The 17,500-nt window shown below is 31.4% G+C and overlaps 1 protein-coding gene across 34 annotated transcripts in view; it reads left to right on the forward strand.

Annotated features, from left to right (window-relative positions):
* Positions 1–17,500, forward strand: part of LOC106878324 (calcium-activated potassium channel slowpoke) — a 329,393-nt gene that overhangs the window by 310,979 nt on the left and 914 nt on the right. For 3 of the 34 annotated variants that reach the window (XM_089347382.1, XM_089347395.1, XM_089347405.1), the window contains 2 exons: positions 11,087–11,148; positions 12,742–12,909. The exons of 24 other annotated variants lie outside the window; for them this stretch is intronic. In XM_089347382.1, coding sequence (XP_089203508.1) covers positions 11,087–11,119 — 33 coding nt within the window. In that variant the 3' untranslated portion in view covers positions 11,120–11,148; positions 12,742–12,909. Of the gene's footprint in view, positions 1–11,086; positions 11,149–12,741; positions 12,910–13,670; positions 13,928–17,500 lie in introns of those variants that run through there. 7 more of the 34 variants (XM_089347381.1, XM_089347394.1, XM_089347404.1 and 4 more) reach the window with 3 other exon arrangements.

Raw genomic sequence — 17,500 nt, forward strand, 5'->3', positions numbered from 1 at the left:
TCTCTCTCTCTCTCTCTCTCTCTCTCTCTCTCTGCCATACCTGATCTTTAACACCTCTCATATCTGCTATCATTCTCAACACTCTCATATCTACTTCCAATGTTGCTCTTGCCTCCCTCCACTCACTATAGTCACCTTCATGTATCTCTAGCCACCATCTTTGTATATCTCTCACTCTCAGGCCATGCACATCATCTCTCCACTTTCAGTTCTATCTGCAAGTTTATGATACCACTGCTCTCCACCCTGCCCATACTGCTCCTCGTCATCTCTTCCTTCTTGAACTACTTCTTCTATCACTTTCACCTCCCCATCTCCATACTGATAATTACCATCAACCACACTTCCACCCTTGTTTATCATTCACCTCTGTTTCCCTCTCTAACCATATGTAACTCATCTTTCATACTCTTATGAAATTATCCACACTCTCCCTCCACTCTGCTCCACTGTCCTTATTCTTGTTTATATACTTGTCTTGTACCTTGGGAGTATATTCCAGCACCTCATCACCACCACCTTTATCTCCTTTATAGGAAGACACCTGTGCTTGTCACTCTATCATACTTTAGCCTTTCAACACCTAACTTAAAGCCATCTCCCTCTCTCAAATAGACTCCGACTCAAATGAAGAGTCTCCTTCTTTTTCTTTGTCTTGTAAGTGACTTGGTGACCTTACAAGTGCCAGTGTTATGAAAAAGAAGCATCTAGTATACACTATAAAGCAGTTGGCCATAGGCAGGGTATCTAGCTGTAGAAACCATGCCAAAGCTGGCATTGGAGCCCATGCAATCCTCAGCTTGCTGGATTTTGTCAAACCATCCAATCTATGCCAGCATGGAATATGAACATTGAATAATGATGATAATGAGAACAACGACAATAATGACAACAACAATGACGACATGATGACAATTGTGTGTGTGTGTGCCTACAGAAAAGTAGAGATTAGGCTTAAAGTTGTGGGCTTGAATTAGGTATGATTAATGTTTTCCAATGATAGAAATGCTTCTAGAAACAGTGGTTATCATTTATTAGCATCTTCGATTCCCAATATCATGTTTGATCTACTATAGAGATTAATTAAATATAGAGTATATAATTGATACACAACCTGATTCCTTTTAATTTTTCATTTACCATAAAATACCTTAAAACCTTATAATATTTAATGTCAAATTATTTCTATGTTGCACAGTAGCTTACATTTGATATGTATCTTTGTTGTTGTAGCTTTTACAATTTAATTTTTTTTTAATTATGACAATAGCTTAATTAGATTCTGTGTTATTTTAGTAGTTTTGTTAGTTTTACACTTGTTTAGTTTCTTTGTTAGATTAGAATATTAGGTAGAATTTTCATTTCCTCCTCTTCTTATGTCACATCAAGTTGTTTGTCAATTCACCAAGCTGAACTACTTGTATTATATACTATTTATATTATATTACTATTTTTCAGTAATTTTATTATTTCTTTTATCAATTTTCATTCTGCATTTTATAAATAAATTTTTTTATGCTTTATAAGAAAAAAAAATAGTATTAATAATGCCAAACATAACACATTTCATCTATAGTATAATAATGCTTTATTTAAACCTTAAAACTATAAAATATTCATTTGTATCACATCTGTTTTACTCAATTCTTGCAACTTACCATCATAAGGCTACATACAAATTCATGGATTTAGTTAGAGCACAGATCCTACATTGCAGCCCAAGAAAAGGTGAAAACAGGTTCTTCTCCCTATTTATAACTACATAGTTACTATTACTGTGTCCACCTGTAAATTTCTTACACAAACAATTTGACTAAATAACTGACATACTAGATCACTGAAAGAAAGTATGTAAAAATCTTTAAAAAATAGAAATAAGGTTTTTCAAAATCAAAAGACTGAATTTTTAATGTACTTTTCTCTTAAATGTATAATTCAAATCTGGTCACAGGAATAATTTTTTACTGTGTGGACAGTCCCATTTTATAACAAATAAGTGTTAAATATTATAAAAACATTCATTCATTAAAACATAATTCATAGGATTTATACAACAATGAACGTGTAATTATAAAGATAAATAGTAAACAATAGTTGGGGGAGTAATGACTAGATTGTTTAATTTATTAGATCAAAGATAAATATATATTTGAATTAGTAACAGAAATAACAAAAGTTACATGAAGATCTATTTTACTGAATGCATTGTAACAAATGAATATGTTTTTGTTTCTATTTTAAATATTTTCTTTTTACTCCCCTCACCTTCTTTCAGATACAGAAGCATTTTGAGGGCATTACTAAATTTTTCTATTACCCCAAATAATTTAGTTTTCTCTCAGACTTTTGCCAAAACAATATTTGAATTCATAAATACCAAACTACTGAATCAATGTTAATTTTGTTCAATGTTTTATTATTGTTTCTTTCATATCTATTAGACTTAAATGTTTTCTCATGAGAACAATACAGTACACAAGGAATAATAAAAACCTACAAATCATTGGTTAAAACACTAACATCTCCTCAAGATTATATCTTTACTGAGTAATTTGTAAAATCATAAGATGTTATTTTTTCTGTTTACATATTCAAAGGAAACAGAAGATTTATCTGCCATAAATATATTTCTATTTAACAACATTCACATACCTACAATATTTAATTGTCGATCCACTAAATTTTAAATTATTGCTTTCAAACATGTCATAATATTGTATCTTTTTGTTGAAATACCATTTTATTTTACCAATGGTTTTAGTCTTATCAGCAGTGATTGAATTGGAAGATTCCATTCTGTGTTATGTCTTTTCTATTATCAAATCATTGTTGTAAACACATTGTAAATCTGTTATCCTTTCACTGTGGATATGCTAGTTATTTTTGTTGTTTGTCTGTTTATGTCTGCCTTAGTCATGTTGTTATAAAGAGGATTTTATTGCAAAATTTATGTTCTAAGTTTCTGATTTTAAAATGTTACTATTATCTGTAATAATTACATCATATCATTGAACTTAAATAGAAAGTTTTGATCTTTGTATTTCATTACCTATCATATTAACTTACTATTTTCTATAATAAACCTGTCTATAAGATACTATTATTTATTAAAGCTCAAGTAGATTCAGTCCAGAAATATTTTCTTTTCAGTTGTGAGTTCAGATCTCTTAACTTCAAAAGAAACAACTTTTCTAAATTTGAATTTTTTGTTTTTTATGTTGTTTTATTTTTATCTTAAAAAGTTCCTTGCTTGAGTAATCAGTTTGTCTGATTGAGATAGGCACTCAAGTGTAATGAAGTCTTCAATAGACAAAGCTTCCATAGCATTGTAACTGTACTACTTCATGTTCTTCTCATTGATGTACTCATTCTACCAAGGTTGTTACTTCATATCCTGTCTGACTTTGTCATATATTTCACTACTCGCTCTGCTTTGTAGCTTGTATGTGACATCATTGCTCATAATGTATAAACATAGCAATGTATGTGATGAACTAAATGTTATCATGAGCAATGAATGCTAGATGTAGAGTTAAACAAATATGTTCATCTTCTGTGATATATGCTTATTCTAGAGAACATGCCAGTTTTGTTTCTGTTGCAATAGGCAATATAGTAACAGATAAGGATCTCCTGTAGCAACTTACTATTTAAAACCTTTGACCTGCTTGAACCTTGATTTAATGCAGGGTCACACAACAAAGTAATAAAATAAATTTGTAAAGCATTTCTACCTTATGCCCTAAGTAGTGTAGATTTGAGCAGCTGGTGTTATTAAATCAAAGATAGATGCACAAGAAAACATTAATGCATCACAAAGCATATCTATAAATTAGTAAACCATGAACTTCAAGAATGGATCCATTAGCTTTGTGAATTTAAATTTAAATAATGAGGAAAACTACAGTAATTTCTTGTACAGAAAGGGTGATTTTATAAAGGCAGACATTGCAGTTATTGCTCTGTGACTAAGAAGTCTGCTTTATATCACATAATTCTGGATCCCCAGACATGGAACTTTGGCCAGATGTCTTTTACTATAGCTTCAGTTTAACCAGTATCATATGAGTGGAATTTAGTAGACAGAAACTGTTCAAAAGCCCGTCATCCATGCATGTGTGTATATGTATGGGACATATGAGTAAGATGTGCTCCTATAATCCATTTAGGAGGGATGTAACTTTAAATAAGGACTGACTTGAGTTGTGACAACCCATCTAACTTATATCAGCATGGAAAACTTATGATGATGACAACAACAAACACGTGTCAGCATCTTTATGCTTTAACCTAGCAGTTCTACAAATAGGATTTGATAAAATATGTACCAGGATGAAATAAGTACGAGGGTTGATTTGTTTGACTAAACCCTTAAAAGTTATGCCTCACAACTACTGCAATCCAGTGAAAGTAGTCAAAGAATATAAGAATCCCACTGAGAATTATTCCTTCCCAAAACATGATTCTTATAGTATAGAATCTCAAAATATGTTTACCCAAAGAAGACATTTGTGTGAGTGGAATTATTTTATGAACATTATAAATAATTATCCTCAATACAGGCACAGTGTTAGCAATAACATAGGGAATAGAAGTAATCTGTGTGTGTGTGTGTGTGTGTATGTGTGTGTGTTACATTAATCTTGATTCAGGGCCATTAGAAAACTACTTTTATTTCATATTTATCATGACCAATGTCCTTTTATAATCAATCTTCTTTACCTACCATTGTGAAATCATACAAGGTTTATATATATTTTATATATTTTCTAAATACTATTTATTGGTCTTAAACTTCTTTATTATTTTTTTTTTTTTGTTTATTGATTTTATTATATTTCTTTATCCAGTTTGCACCAAAGAAGCAATTACTGTGCACCTATTGAAACCTTATGTTTTACCCCCACACTTGCATTTCCTTGTCATTTCTAGTGAGATGTTCATGTCTATTTTTCACTTGTAAATACTGAAATTGATGTCAATGTTTGTTGTTGGTGTTGTTTAACTCCAGCTCAGCTCAGACTGGCAAACATTTATTATCAAAGGCATTCTAGCCTTAACCATCTAATCTAATCATTTCTTTTTCAGCCAATGTATCTCAAACTACATTATCCACTATATCTCTCCCTTTCTGTAAGGTAGTAGGGCATTATGTGAGTGAGTTCTAGTTGCTATTTCAAGCAGATCATATGTGATATTTACTTGCATCCTTTTGCATTCTAGGTCCAAATCTAGCTGAAGTCAACTTAGCTTTTCATCCCTCTGAGGTTACTAAAGTAAAATATCAGTGAAATCCAGCATGGGCTTGATATAATCAACCATACTCTTTTATCCCCCAAAATTTGAGGCCTAACTTTATGCTAGTAATCAATAATATCTCCTATACAATCAAGTCATTTAATTCTATTTTTTTACTATTAATTTGATTATTCATGTATTTCTCTAATATTCTTTTAAAATACTATTCTCACTTAAATAAACCATCAAAAAACAATAAAATATATAATAAATAGAATAAGATATTTTTTTTCTATTAGTTGTTTGAATTTTCATTATAATATTTTCCTTCACCTGACTGGATCCTATCAGAATTTTGTAAAAATTAAATATTTAAGCCAAAGTCTTAAAAAAATACATTTTAATTAACATATTATTTCCAAAGGGAAGCACATCCAATTTATTTATTATATTTGCTTTTAATAAAATCATTATTGAATGCATGGTGTATGTGTGTGCGTGTACTGTAACAATGTCCTAGTTGTAGGAGCTGTATTCTCCACTGTGTTTCTTTTGTAGAGAATCAGCAATTGTTCAAAGTTGAGGTGTTTTCTGGCTCTGAAGAGGAGGGTTAGTCTTTGGAATGCAGTTTTAGCAACATTTTGAATGTGCTTAAGATGCTATAGAAAAGAATTCCAAGACAGATTCTTCAACAACATGGTTGAATAATATCCATAGTCTCAGTTGGTCATGCCTGTGAATCCAGAGGCCAGTAATTTGTCATGATTTTGAGTAATTTTAATTCCATAATGCCCAAGAGAGTAAGATAGAATATTGTTTCCTTGGTATGTGTAATGTTTATGTCTTTGTGATATTGAAAGAGACAAGATTGCCATGGAGAAGGTTTTTGAGATGCTAGTTGTTATAGAAAGTTTAGATTTGACATGAGTTATCTAGGTTGTGTAAGGATGCTGTGTAGAGTGATATCATCTGAGTCAACTGAGAATTCCTACAAGTGGTAGCAAAAATATCATTAAGGAAGAGTCTAAGTACCATAACTAAAGGGTTATGAGTCAAGATAAGCTCCAACTGCATACTGCAATGGTGCAATTTGATAGAAAGCTTTTGACACAAGAGATGACAGTCAGATAAAGCCTGCTGATGGACAATTTAGCTCAGAAATATTCGTGTCTGATACAAAGTTTGGAAATTTTAAAGTTCAGTTCTTAAGATAATTTATGACTGTATTTGCATATATGTGTGTGTATAGGTGCAGGCATAGCTGTGCGGTCAAAAAGTTCAATTCACAATTATATGATTTCAGGTTCACCCTCAAAGCACAGTGCCTTGACCAAGTGTCTTCTATGATAGTCTCAGGTCAACTAATGCCTTGTGAATAAATTTGAAACTATACATGCTTGTTGTGTGTGTGTGTGTGTGTGTGTGTGTGTTTACATTCGGTGCTAAATCAGATGTAAAATAAATGAATGAATGAACAGACACATTCAATTACAGATTGATTGTTTTCATTTAATGTAGAAATAACTCTGTATAAAACTGATTATAGATTCTTTTTAATTGGTTTTTCATTTCTTGTTGTTTTTCTGTTACATAATGAAATCTATTCACATAGTTATTTTAAATTTTAGTGCTTTCATGGTTTCCATTGTTTCTAAAAATTTAAGCCTATTGTAATAGAATCATCTACATTCTAAATATATTTGCTGCTACTACAGTACTACTACCATGAATCATTTTAGTTTTTTTTTTTTGTTCTATTATTGTTTAGATTTAGATTTATCACTGTACATAATGAAAGTGAATTATCTAAAATGTTGCATTTAGTAATACAAACAGAATCAGAACTATTTATCAAGGATTAAATAATTACTGGTATTGTTATAATAATATATTGTTATAACCAGAGTTAGATTTACTTAGATGGACTTGTGACACAAATGTAACAAATCAAATAACATAATTGAGTCTTTTCGCTATGATTGACCCATGTTTTTCAAGGAAATGTTACCTTAATATTTGATACTTCTTGTGGCTTTAAGGGTTTTTAACTCCTATGTCTAACGATATAGATGCTACCCACCACCCTCAGTCACAATTAGGGACAATTAAATTTTTCCTTTTGGGTTTTATATTGTGTATAGCTGCCTTCATTATTTTATATATATATATATATATAAAACTGGCACTCTGTCGGTTATGACAAAAAGGGCTCCAGTTGATATGATCAATGGAACAGCTTGCTCTTGAAAGTAACATGCAAGTGGATAAGCACTCCACAGACACATATACCCTCAACAGAGTTCTCAGGGAGATTCCGCATGACATAGAATGTGACAAGGCTGGTCCTTTGAGTCACATGTGCAACTCATCTTTGCCAGCTGAGTGAACTGGAACAACATGAAATAAAGTGTCTTGCTCAAGGACACAATGCACCACTGAGAGTCAAACTCACAATCTTAAAATTGTGAGCTGATTACCCTAACCACTAAGCCATGTTCCTTCACATATATATATATATATATATATATATACACACACACACACACACACACACACACACACACACACACACATGCATACACAAACATACATACACATACACACACACTCATATAACAACAGGCTTTCCTGCCATCACTAACCTATCAATTTTTTCATTCCTTTCCATAATGTAGTCAAAGATAGCGTTCTTTTTTTTTTTTTTGCTTCCCCTTCAAGAGTGAAGTCAGTGATTTGAGGAAAATTTGGTTACTATTTCTAGCAAGGTGAACAATCACATAGTGACTCAGGAATCAAACTCAGTTGTTTACTGTCAAAATAATTTGCTTCTTATGAATATAATGCAAGTTGATTCATCCATCATAATATATGATAGATGACCAAGTTGATAAATATACTACCACAAATACAAGTATATTTTTCTCAGCAACTTTGCCCTGCTCCACTTAACGTGGTAAGTAATTTGCATAGAGCATCTATTTGCCCAGCTTTTTATTGGTGCTACTTCCACATCACATTTCAGCTACAAGGATAACACTCAGCTGTAAAAGGACATACTCTAACAATTCATCTGAAGACATCCACTTCAACAAATTCCATACCACCTAGTTTGAAAAATAAACTATAAAACAATTAAAACTACTTACAATAAGTAAACTAGTTGAACATATACTCCAATACAATTTTCATTAAAATACAAGAACCATTTATTTAACTACATTTAACATCATTTTTCAAAACAGTACTATATGCCTTGAAGCACTGAAGGTGCATGGCCTAGTAGTTAGAGTGTTGGACTCACAATTGTAAGGTCATTGTTTCAATTCCTAGACTGGAGGGAACATTGTGTTCTTTGAGCAAAATGCATCTTTCACATTGATCCAGTCCACTTAGCTGGAAATGAGTACCAGCTATAGCATCCCATTCAGAGATAGGTATTATACTCTTGGACATTTATACACCATAGAAACCACGATAAGCTCTAGCCTGATAAGCCTGAAGGTTCTTAACAGATACAAGACTAAGTTATACGTCTTATATCAGAGTATTTACCCAGATTTTACTTATATGGTTTTAATCATAAATGTGTTCATAAAAGCAGTTTCTGGATGGAAAAATAATTAAGTTACATTTCCCATAAGGGGAGACAAAATGAAGTATCTCTATTACAAGTAGAACTATCCAACACCAATTGGCTTCTTAACTAGATTAGATAGGTCAACATACTAATTTCAGTTTGAACACTAAATGAGATACTGTTTCTATTATTAATCAGATATCATTCTACATAGACAGAAATTTGTCAACCATTTTAACATCATCTTTGGTCACATTTAGCTAGGCTCACTCTGTTGTAAGCATCCAGGTCAGATGTCCAATCTGTAGATTATTCAGTGTCTGACTGTGCTGCATCTTATTGTGACCTTGGTTTTTATCATCCCTTCCCGTGTTTCAGAAGCTCTGCAAAAGATCAAGAATGCTGATCTCCTTCCTCTCTCCTTAATATTAAAAGAAAAAGTTGAATTGACAGTTTTACCCAATGTCATACTTGACCATGCCATATTTGGAGTTTTAACTAAATGACCCAATTACCAAACTGCTTACCAAGTCAACTGAGTAGCAATTTGTTCATACAGTCTAGCACTGCTAATTATGAGAGTGTTGTTATTGTTAACACCAAGTCAGTCCTAGTTAAACAGACCTATGTGCAAAAGCAGTCTTAGTTGTTCTGGCTTTTATTCAGACACAAAAATCTCAGACTACATATAGACACAATATATCTAGGACTACATTACTACATTGTGCCCTTTGTAAAAATATGATACAGCTGTGAGTTGAGGAACTTTTGACTGGTATTCCTAGCAAGTCTAGCAACCATGTACAGGCTTCTTCGTTGCTTCAATGTGCTTATTGATGAGTGTTATGAGTGTTTTGTTAGCTTAGCTCTGGGTTGCAGCAAACTCATTACCCTGGAGTAAGTAACAAGGAACCCATTCCTGTTTTCTTTACCAGGCAGGCTTTATGACATATTTGTAAATCAACTTGCTCCAATGCAAAGATTTGTTCACTCAGCTTTAATAAATTAATTAGTGATGGAATACAACAAAACAACCACATGCATTCTCATAGCTACAACATACAAGGCAAATATATGCATTCTTACAGCTATTAGTATCTTCATGCATAACTCTAGAATATGAAGAGATGATAACAGAGGCACATGGTTTGTTCAGAATTTGTTTTCTTTTACATGTTTGCATTGGAGTTATGATTTACATGATCGAGCAATTATTTACAGCTAGATGCTTTTCCTACCACTAACCACTCAATTGTAAATTAAGAGTAGACCCAGTTTATGTTCAGTCTGGTGAACTAGAGAGAAAGCAAAGTACCTTTTTCAGAGACACAATATAATGTCATATATGGCATTATGCCCTTGTGCTCAGTGATCCATCATTTCAATCTCATAGCTACATCACTACATATTCTAATAAACTTTGCAAGTCAAAAGGAATGAGGAGATATATTAGTATATTTAACCTATGTGTTCCAGAAAGGATGAGCTAAGCTATTGGACTTGAAAGAAGCTGAGAGCACAACATATTTCTATTTCTTCTTCATATTTATCTAGTGTCAATAAATTGTATACTAGACAAGTACTGTAACCAATATAATCAACTATTATCTTCCTACAAAATGTATGCTTTTGTGCCTATGTAAAAAAATCAATACTTACTAACAAACACGAATGCATCTTTTCTGTATACTACCCTAAAAATATCCTTAAAAAGTAATAGCAGCTTAATTGCATCGGGATAGTCATTGAAGCCATCACAAAACAGACATAAACTATTGTATTCACTTTAACTTTGCTATTAGTTTGCAATAATAACTGTAATAATTGTTTCAAATTTTGGATCAAGGCCAGCAATTTCAGTGGGAGAGGATTGATCAATTACATCAACCTCAGTGCTGATCTGGAACTTAATCAACTACAACAGGATGAAAGGCAAAGTTGACCTTGACAGAATTTGTATTTGGAACGGAAAGAATCAAAAGAAATGCCACTAAGTCTGCTAATGATAATAATAATAATAATAGTAATAATGATTTCAAATTTTGGCACAGGGTCAGTAATTTTGAGGGAGGGGGTAAGTCAATTTCATTGACCTTAGTGTTCACCTGGTACTTATTTTATCAACTCCAGAAGGATGAAAGACAAAGTTGATCTCAGCCAAATTTGAACTCGAAACACAAAGATAGATAAAATGCTGCTAAGCATCTTGCTCAGCATGCTAACGACTCTGTCAGCTCATCACCTTAATAATAATAATCCTTTCTGTTATAGGCGCAAGGCCTGAAATTTGGGGAAGGAAGATAGTCGATTACGTCGCCCCCAGTGCATAATTGGTATTTAATTTATCGACTTTGAAGTGGTTGACAAAATACCGCTAAGCGTTTCACCCAGCATGCTAATGATTCTACTAGCTCACCACCTTGTCCTTAATAATAATAATAATAATAATAATTAATAATAATAATAATAATAATTAATAATAATAATAATAATAATAGTGGAAGTCTAAGGTGACAATTATTCCTGTAATAATTGGTGCACTTGACACAACATTCAACCTGCAGAAAGATGTTGGAATTGAGACTTGCATTGTCAACCTGCAGGAAAATGCATTCCTGTATTCTGCAAAAAAACAAAGAAAGATTTGAAGAGACTTGTTTCCAAATCTCCAGGCAATATCCCTTCCAACTAATATAGCATGTAATGATAATAATAATAATAATAATAATAATAATAATAATAATCCTTTCTACTAAAGGCACAAGGCCAAAAATTTTGTGAGAGGGGACTACCTCATTTTCCTCTTAACCACCCCTCTTTTCTTTCTTCTTTCCCCTTTTTTCACTTTTCTTCTTTTTTTTTCTACCACTAACACCTGTTAATCCAACCTATGATAGGAATCTTATATATACATGTGTGTGTGTATGTGTACGCATGCATAACCTCCATCAAAAATCTCTGGTCATAACTTGTCTGGTGACTGTGTAAATGCATGAGTGAAACTCCAGAGTAGCAAGAGATTGACTTAACCAAAATGAAAATATTGTACACACATGTGCACTCACACACACACACACACACACACACACACACATTAAGCAGGCAAATTAAATTTTGTTATGTCCTACAAACAAAATCTTAATTATGTTTATAATAATAACATAATAATCAGGATACTTCCCTTATATTATGATTAATTATCATTATGTCTTTTGCTCAAAATCACAAATATAAGCATAGAAAGCTTATTTATGTTAGATATAGGTGAATTCTAACAGATTTCAAAGTGATTCAGCATGTCAGTAATCAATGGCCATTGAAGATGTGTGTGTGTGTGTGTGTGTGTGTGTGCGTGCACAGGCGTGTGTATAATGAATTGTGGCCTATTATAGTTTTAATCTCTATAAGTAAGTATTAGACTTCATTGACTTTACACAACCACTCACACATGTATGTATTTCCTTTAAAACATGCTAATATATGTTGATGTGTACAAGTGTTCTGTCCTTTTTTACCTTTGAAGATCTTAAACTATTTTATGATGCCATTATTAAACTGACTTTCTGTTTTCAATTCTGTGATATGGCATGGTATTGTGTGATATAAAATTGATTATTTTATTTGTATACATGTCATAAATTTTCTCTGCTTCCAGTTTTCACTTCTTTACACAAAAATCTTTCACTGATTCTTTTAAGATATAATTTTTATGATTCTTGCTTAGGTAGGAATTGTTTCTGTTTATATATGTTTGTATATAGGGCTAAAATTTGTTTATATGCAGACATTTTTTTTTTTATCTGTGTAAGTGATTTGGGATTTTACATGTTGATATTTGGGAGAAAAACATTTATATAATTTCTTCTCTGCATAATGTGCCTCTATAACTCTATAATAGATTGGTGATTCTATTCTCTTGCATTCAGAGATGGAGTAAAGCAGCACACTCGGCACACAAGCGTTGACCTAAATTTTGTGATTCTATTGGAGACTTCATTTCATCACAAGGTTTATCTGAAAGTACTGTTTCTCTGAAATATTAATACCAGTATGTAAAAAAGTAGCTCTAATAAAATATCTACAAGTTGTAAACCTAATTTCAGTACACAATTAAAATTGCTTCATTTGATTTGAATTTTTAAAGTCACTGAAAAATTTGTTAACTTTTTGACTTCCTATTTTCCTTCCTTCAAATATGTGGGTTACATACCAGTGTAATTAATTAACACTCTATAAAAAATAAGCATCACTATATGGTAAATATTATACACATATATATTTGGTGAGCCAAATCTTTGAACCAATTTAGGAAGGCCATGGGCACTGCCACATTCCCAGATCCAGTAAGTCAATGAAAAAATTCCTGGTTGAAGCCATTTCATTTTATTTATTTTGCTAATACTCTTTGAAACTTACTGTTTTCATTCTTTAACATAGACAACTTTGTGCCAAGAAATTTGGTCATGGCTAATTAGAGCTAGAACCACCTAATAAATTTGTCCTTATCATCCTGAAGATGAGTCTCCAATAATGAATTAATAACCACACAGCTGTAAAGTTATTTCTGAGTTTGAAAAGTAAATTATATTTGAATCTGCTTTCCTTATAAGTTATTATGGATTCTTTGAAAATTCTTATATATAAACATGGAAAAATTAATACACATTTGTTACTGAGAAGAATTATATAAGCTATAGAATCCTGTCATATGCCAGTTTTCAAACATTCTTAGTAAAATTACAAAGTATAATTGGCTATTGATGACAATTTTTTTTTTTTTTTCCTTATAGTTCTCATCCTAATTTCTGAAATGATTTATCTGTACTTATTCTTACATATGCTATATCTCTTGTAGAATAGTTTTAGATTGTGGCGATGTGACCAGACATCAGTGAAAACTCTACTCAAGTTTTAAAATCTTCAACTCAGCTTTTCCTTTTGCAACCAGTTCCTTCCTTCTCTAATTGCTGTGCTGTGTTCACTGTTTGTTTCACCTGATGTTCCAGCCTTCTACAACTACTCTCATTGTCCTTCTCTCTAACTAAACACATGCCAAACAATTACATTCCATCTCAAATGATATTTGGCACACAGAAATAATATACTTACCAGGTTTTGTATTTAATTCTGTTACTTAACATTTCTTTTGGATTTCCTTGTATGTATTGTAAATACTTTTCTCTTATCAACTTTGTTTTGATGAATCCTTCATTTCTAATTTCAAACTGAAACTAAAAATCAAAGATAATGTTTATTTCTTTCTGGACCTAATAAAATTAAACAATTTTTCTAGTTCTTGATGATTACTTTACAATATCAAATAAAAAGTAAAAACACAGATCATTGATGGTTCATTTATATTAGTGGTCATTATTTTCATTATTATAATTGTTATAAGGTCTACTTTTCTCCTAATTAGCATTAGCTGGACTCCATTTAACTAAACTAAAAGTCAATAAAGGTTTACAACATCATGAAACAGGGGAAAAGATACAAGATACCATTCATCAGCAACATCCTTACTTATTGTTCCTATAAGCGCTCAAAAATAGAATAAATATCAATTTATTACCAGAGGTTATATAATTCATAAGCATGCTACAGTTCTGTCTCAGCGTAAAAATCAATCATCAAATATTTTCGAGAACTGTTTTTCCTAATAACTTACTAGACAACATCAGTCAGACCCTTGGAAATATCTTGTTATAATTAATTAATTATATTTATTTATCTTTTTCAAATTTATTTCATTTTTAATCATATTCCAAACTAATACCTTTTGTTTAACATTTTAATGTTCCATTAGGAAATCTTATCTTATTTTCTTTGGAAGGAATTTTTTCAGTTGAGAACTTTTTTGTTTTGTTTATAATTATTGTTTAATTCTGGTTTTAGATTTCCATCTTTGATTTAAACTGGGTTCACAACTTTATTATTTAGTTTTTAAATTTTATTTTCATTCATTTACTTTTTTTTATTGCTATTAAATGCCCTCATATTTTCAAGCCTTTTTAAAGAGACTTGACCAATTAACTAATAAAAATATATATAAAATTTTACTTTCATTAAATTCAAATATTTTGTTGTTTTTTAAAGACTTAATTTTTTTTCTAACAACTATTGATCCCTTTTCCACCCTTTAGGAGCTGTATTTTCTGTTTCAATTGCATGTTGTCATTAAAACATTTTAAAAGTAACTTCAGAGATTATATCTAACAAACTTAATATTGTAATAGGTTTTTAAATTAATAAACTTGTTTGAATTGCAGTGAACAATCAAATATATTTTATATCAAACAGGAAATTAAAGAAAACTAGTGGAAAGCTATCTTAAATGTTTATTTGATAAATTAGAAATGTAATAAATAAATCTATAATTTGAACTGTTTTCTTTCTCTGGTGAAAAAGCATGTATAAGATGGAGTGACATCAACATTTCTGCACTACTTTTATCTGGAAAGGCAGTGTTTTTCGTTTTTCATCTGCTATGTACTGTGGTGAAACACTTCTGCTTAAATTTATACAGAAATTCTGTGATAAAAGCGTTGTATGATATCAGGAAATTGGTTTTTAATGGATGTAAATATGTAAATGGATGTAAATGCATGCATGTGTAGAGGTGTGTATATATATATATATATATATATATATATATATATATATATATATACACACATACATACATATAATGTGTGTATGTAAATGTGTGTGTGTTTGTGTAGTACATTGTGTTTATAATGTTCAGTTTTGTATTATAAATGTTTCAGTATTAATAGCTTTGTATTGGTAATTTCCATTGTAGCATGAGTGTAAAAATGTGATTCGTATTTCTTCATTTATGGCTAACATGTTTAGTTACTGGACTATGTGCCAGTTCAAAATGCATATAATTTTATTATGTAAATTACAAATTGTATTGATTACATAAGTGTTGAAAAGACACATTACCTGACTATGATCTTGTGTGATTTTGTTCAATGATAAAATTTTTTGCAACAGCATACTTCAATACCGTAAAATATTTTAATGCCAAATAAGCACATACACACACATTATATATAAAGCTATTGATTAAAGTCATCCTCTTGTAATTTATTGTGTACTCTCTTATTTAAAAGATTGAAAAATAATATAAAATATAATTTGTATAAAATGATAAATCCTTTCTTAAAACCCATTATATTGTATTAACTTTATTCAAATTATAAAGCTTCATTGAAACAGAATGTGGAATGTGTGTGTGTGTGTGTGTCTGTATGTGTGCTCTATGTAAGATAAACAGAATTTCTTCTCTGTTTGTTAATGTATGCAGTTGACTAAATGGCATATTGAATGAAACCTTATTTCAGATATGTAATCATATTTACCTTACCATATGACAAACATGTATCAGACTCCACACATTTTTAAAGTTTTTATATCAAAATTATCTGTGTATGTGTGTGATATAAATGGTTAAGGCTGAAGTACATTGATAATCACAGCAGAAGCTGGTAAAACATAGACAGGATCGTGTACAAAGATTGAATCATGTACCTCTCAAATACCTTTTGACTGTATATATATATATATATTATATATAAGGTGTGTTGTCAATACAGCCTATATATATTGATATCTAAAATTAAAATCATTATACAGGGTGTCCACAAAGTCTGGGTACATGGGGATTAACACATACTTTAAGAAATTATTATTTCTTTTTTTTTTTTTTATAGTTTCAGCTCAGAGCTGCGGACATGCTGATGCACCTTTTATCCAAATACCCACATGGGGATTAACACATACTTTAAGAAATTATAATTTCTTATATTTAATTGTTTATGTTATGATTTTATTTACCCCATGTACCCAGACCTTGTGGACACCCTGTACAATGTAAAATGATATATGATGTTTCTTTAGACTTAAACACATTTGTAAAGTAAATGACAGGACATATTTCAACCCCAACCCATCCCAAAAAGATGAAACGAGTTAATCATAGCAAGACATGGATTTGTGTTCTTCAAGTTTGCTATGGCTCACTTTCTGAGGTACTAAAAAAAAGCTGATGCTGTAATGCTTCTATCATTTTTTCCACCTCAGCTGAGGTTATAGACAATAACATAATAAAATGAAAATAATTTTTATCATCATTGCTTTAGACCTGCTTACCATACTGGCATAGTTTGGGCACTCATCGTAGTCAGAGTGGACCACATACTCAAGGCACTAGACTCACCTACATGGGTCAGAGAATTTCATCTCATGTTCAGTTTTGGGCTTAGTTTCTACGGTGGTGCCATTCTTGACACCAACCACATTACCAAGTGCTCTGGGTGCTTTCTCCATGACCTCAATACTAAAGTGGCATGCCATCAACAAGACTAAAGGGTCCTCACAGTGTCACACTTTACAAAGTGTACTAGGTGTGTTTTTAGTGCTAGAGAGGTAACCATATCCTCAACACAACTAAAAGGACCTCTCAACTCCATGTCTCTGCTCACTATCTAGGCTCTTTACTGAGTAAGAAGCATCGGTGATAGAAGTATGAAAGAATAGGGGCATTAACAATCATGATGAGAAGGATGTGTGATAGGAAGGGAGTGCTAATACTCAATATTCTGTGATACATGTATGTATGTATGTATGTATGTATGTGTGTGTATATATATATATATATATATATATATCCTAGGCAAC

The sequence above is a fragment of the Octopus bimaculoides genome, chromosome 2, assembly GCF_046866305.1.
Source record: "Octopus bimaculoides isolate indiv1 chromosome 2, ASM4686630v1, whole genome shotgun sequence".
Classification (NCBI taxonomy): domain Eukaryota; kingdom Metazoa; phylum Mollusca; class Cephalopoda; order Octopoda; family Octopodidae; genus Octopus; species Octopus bimaculoides.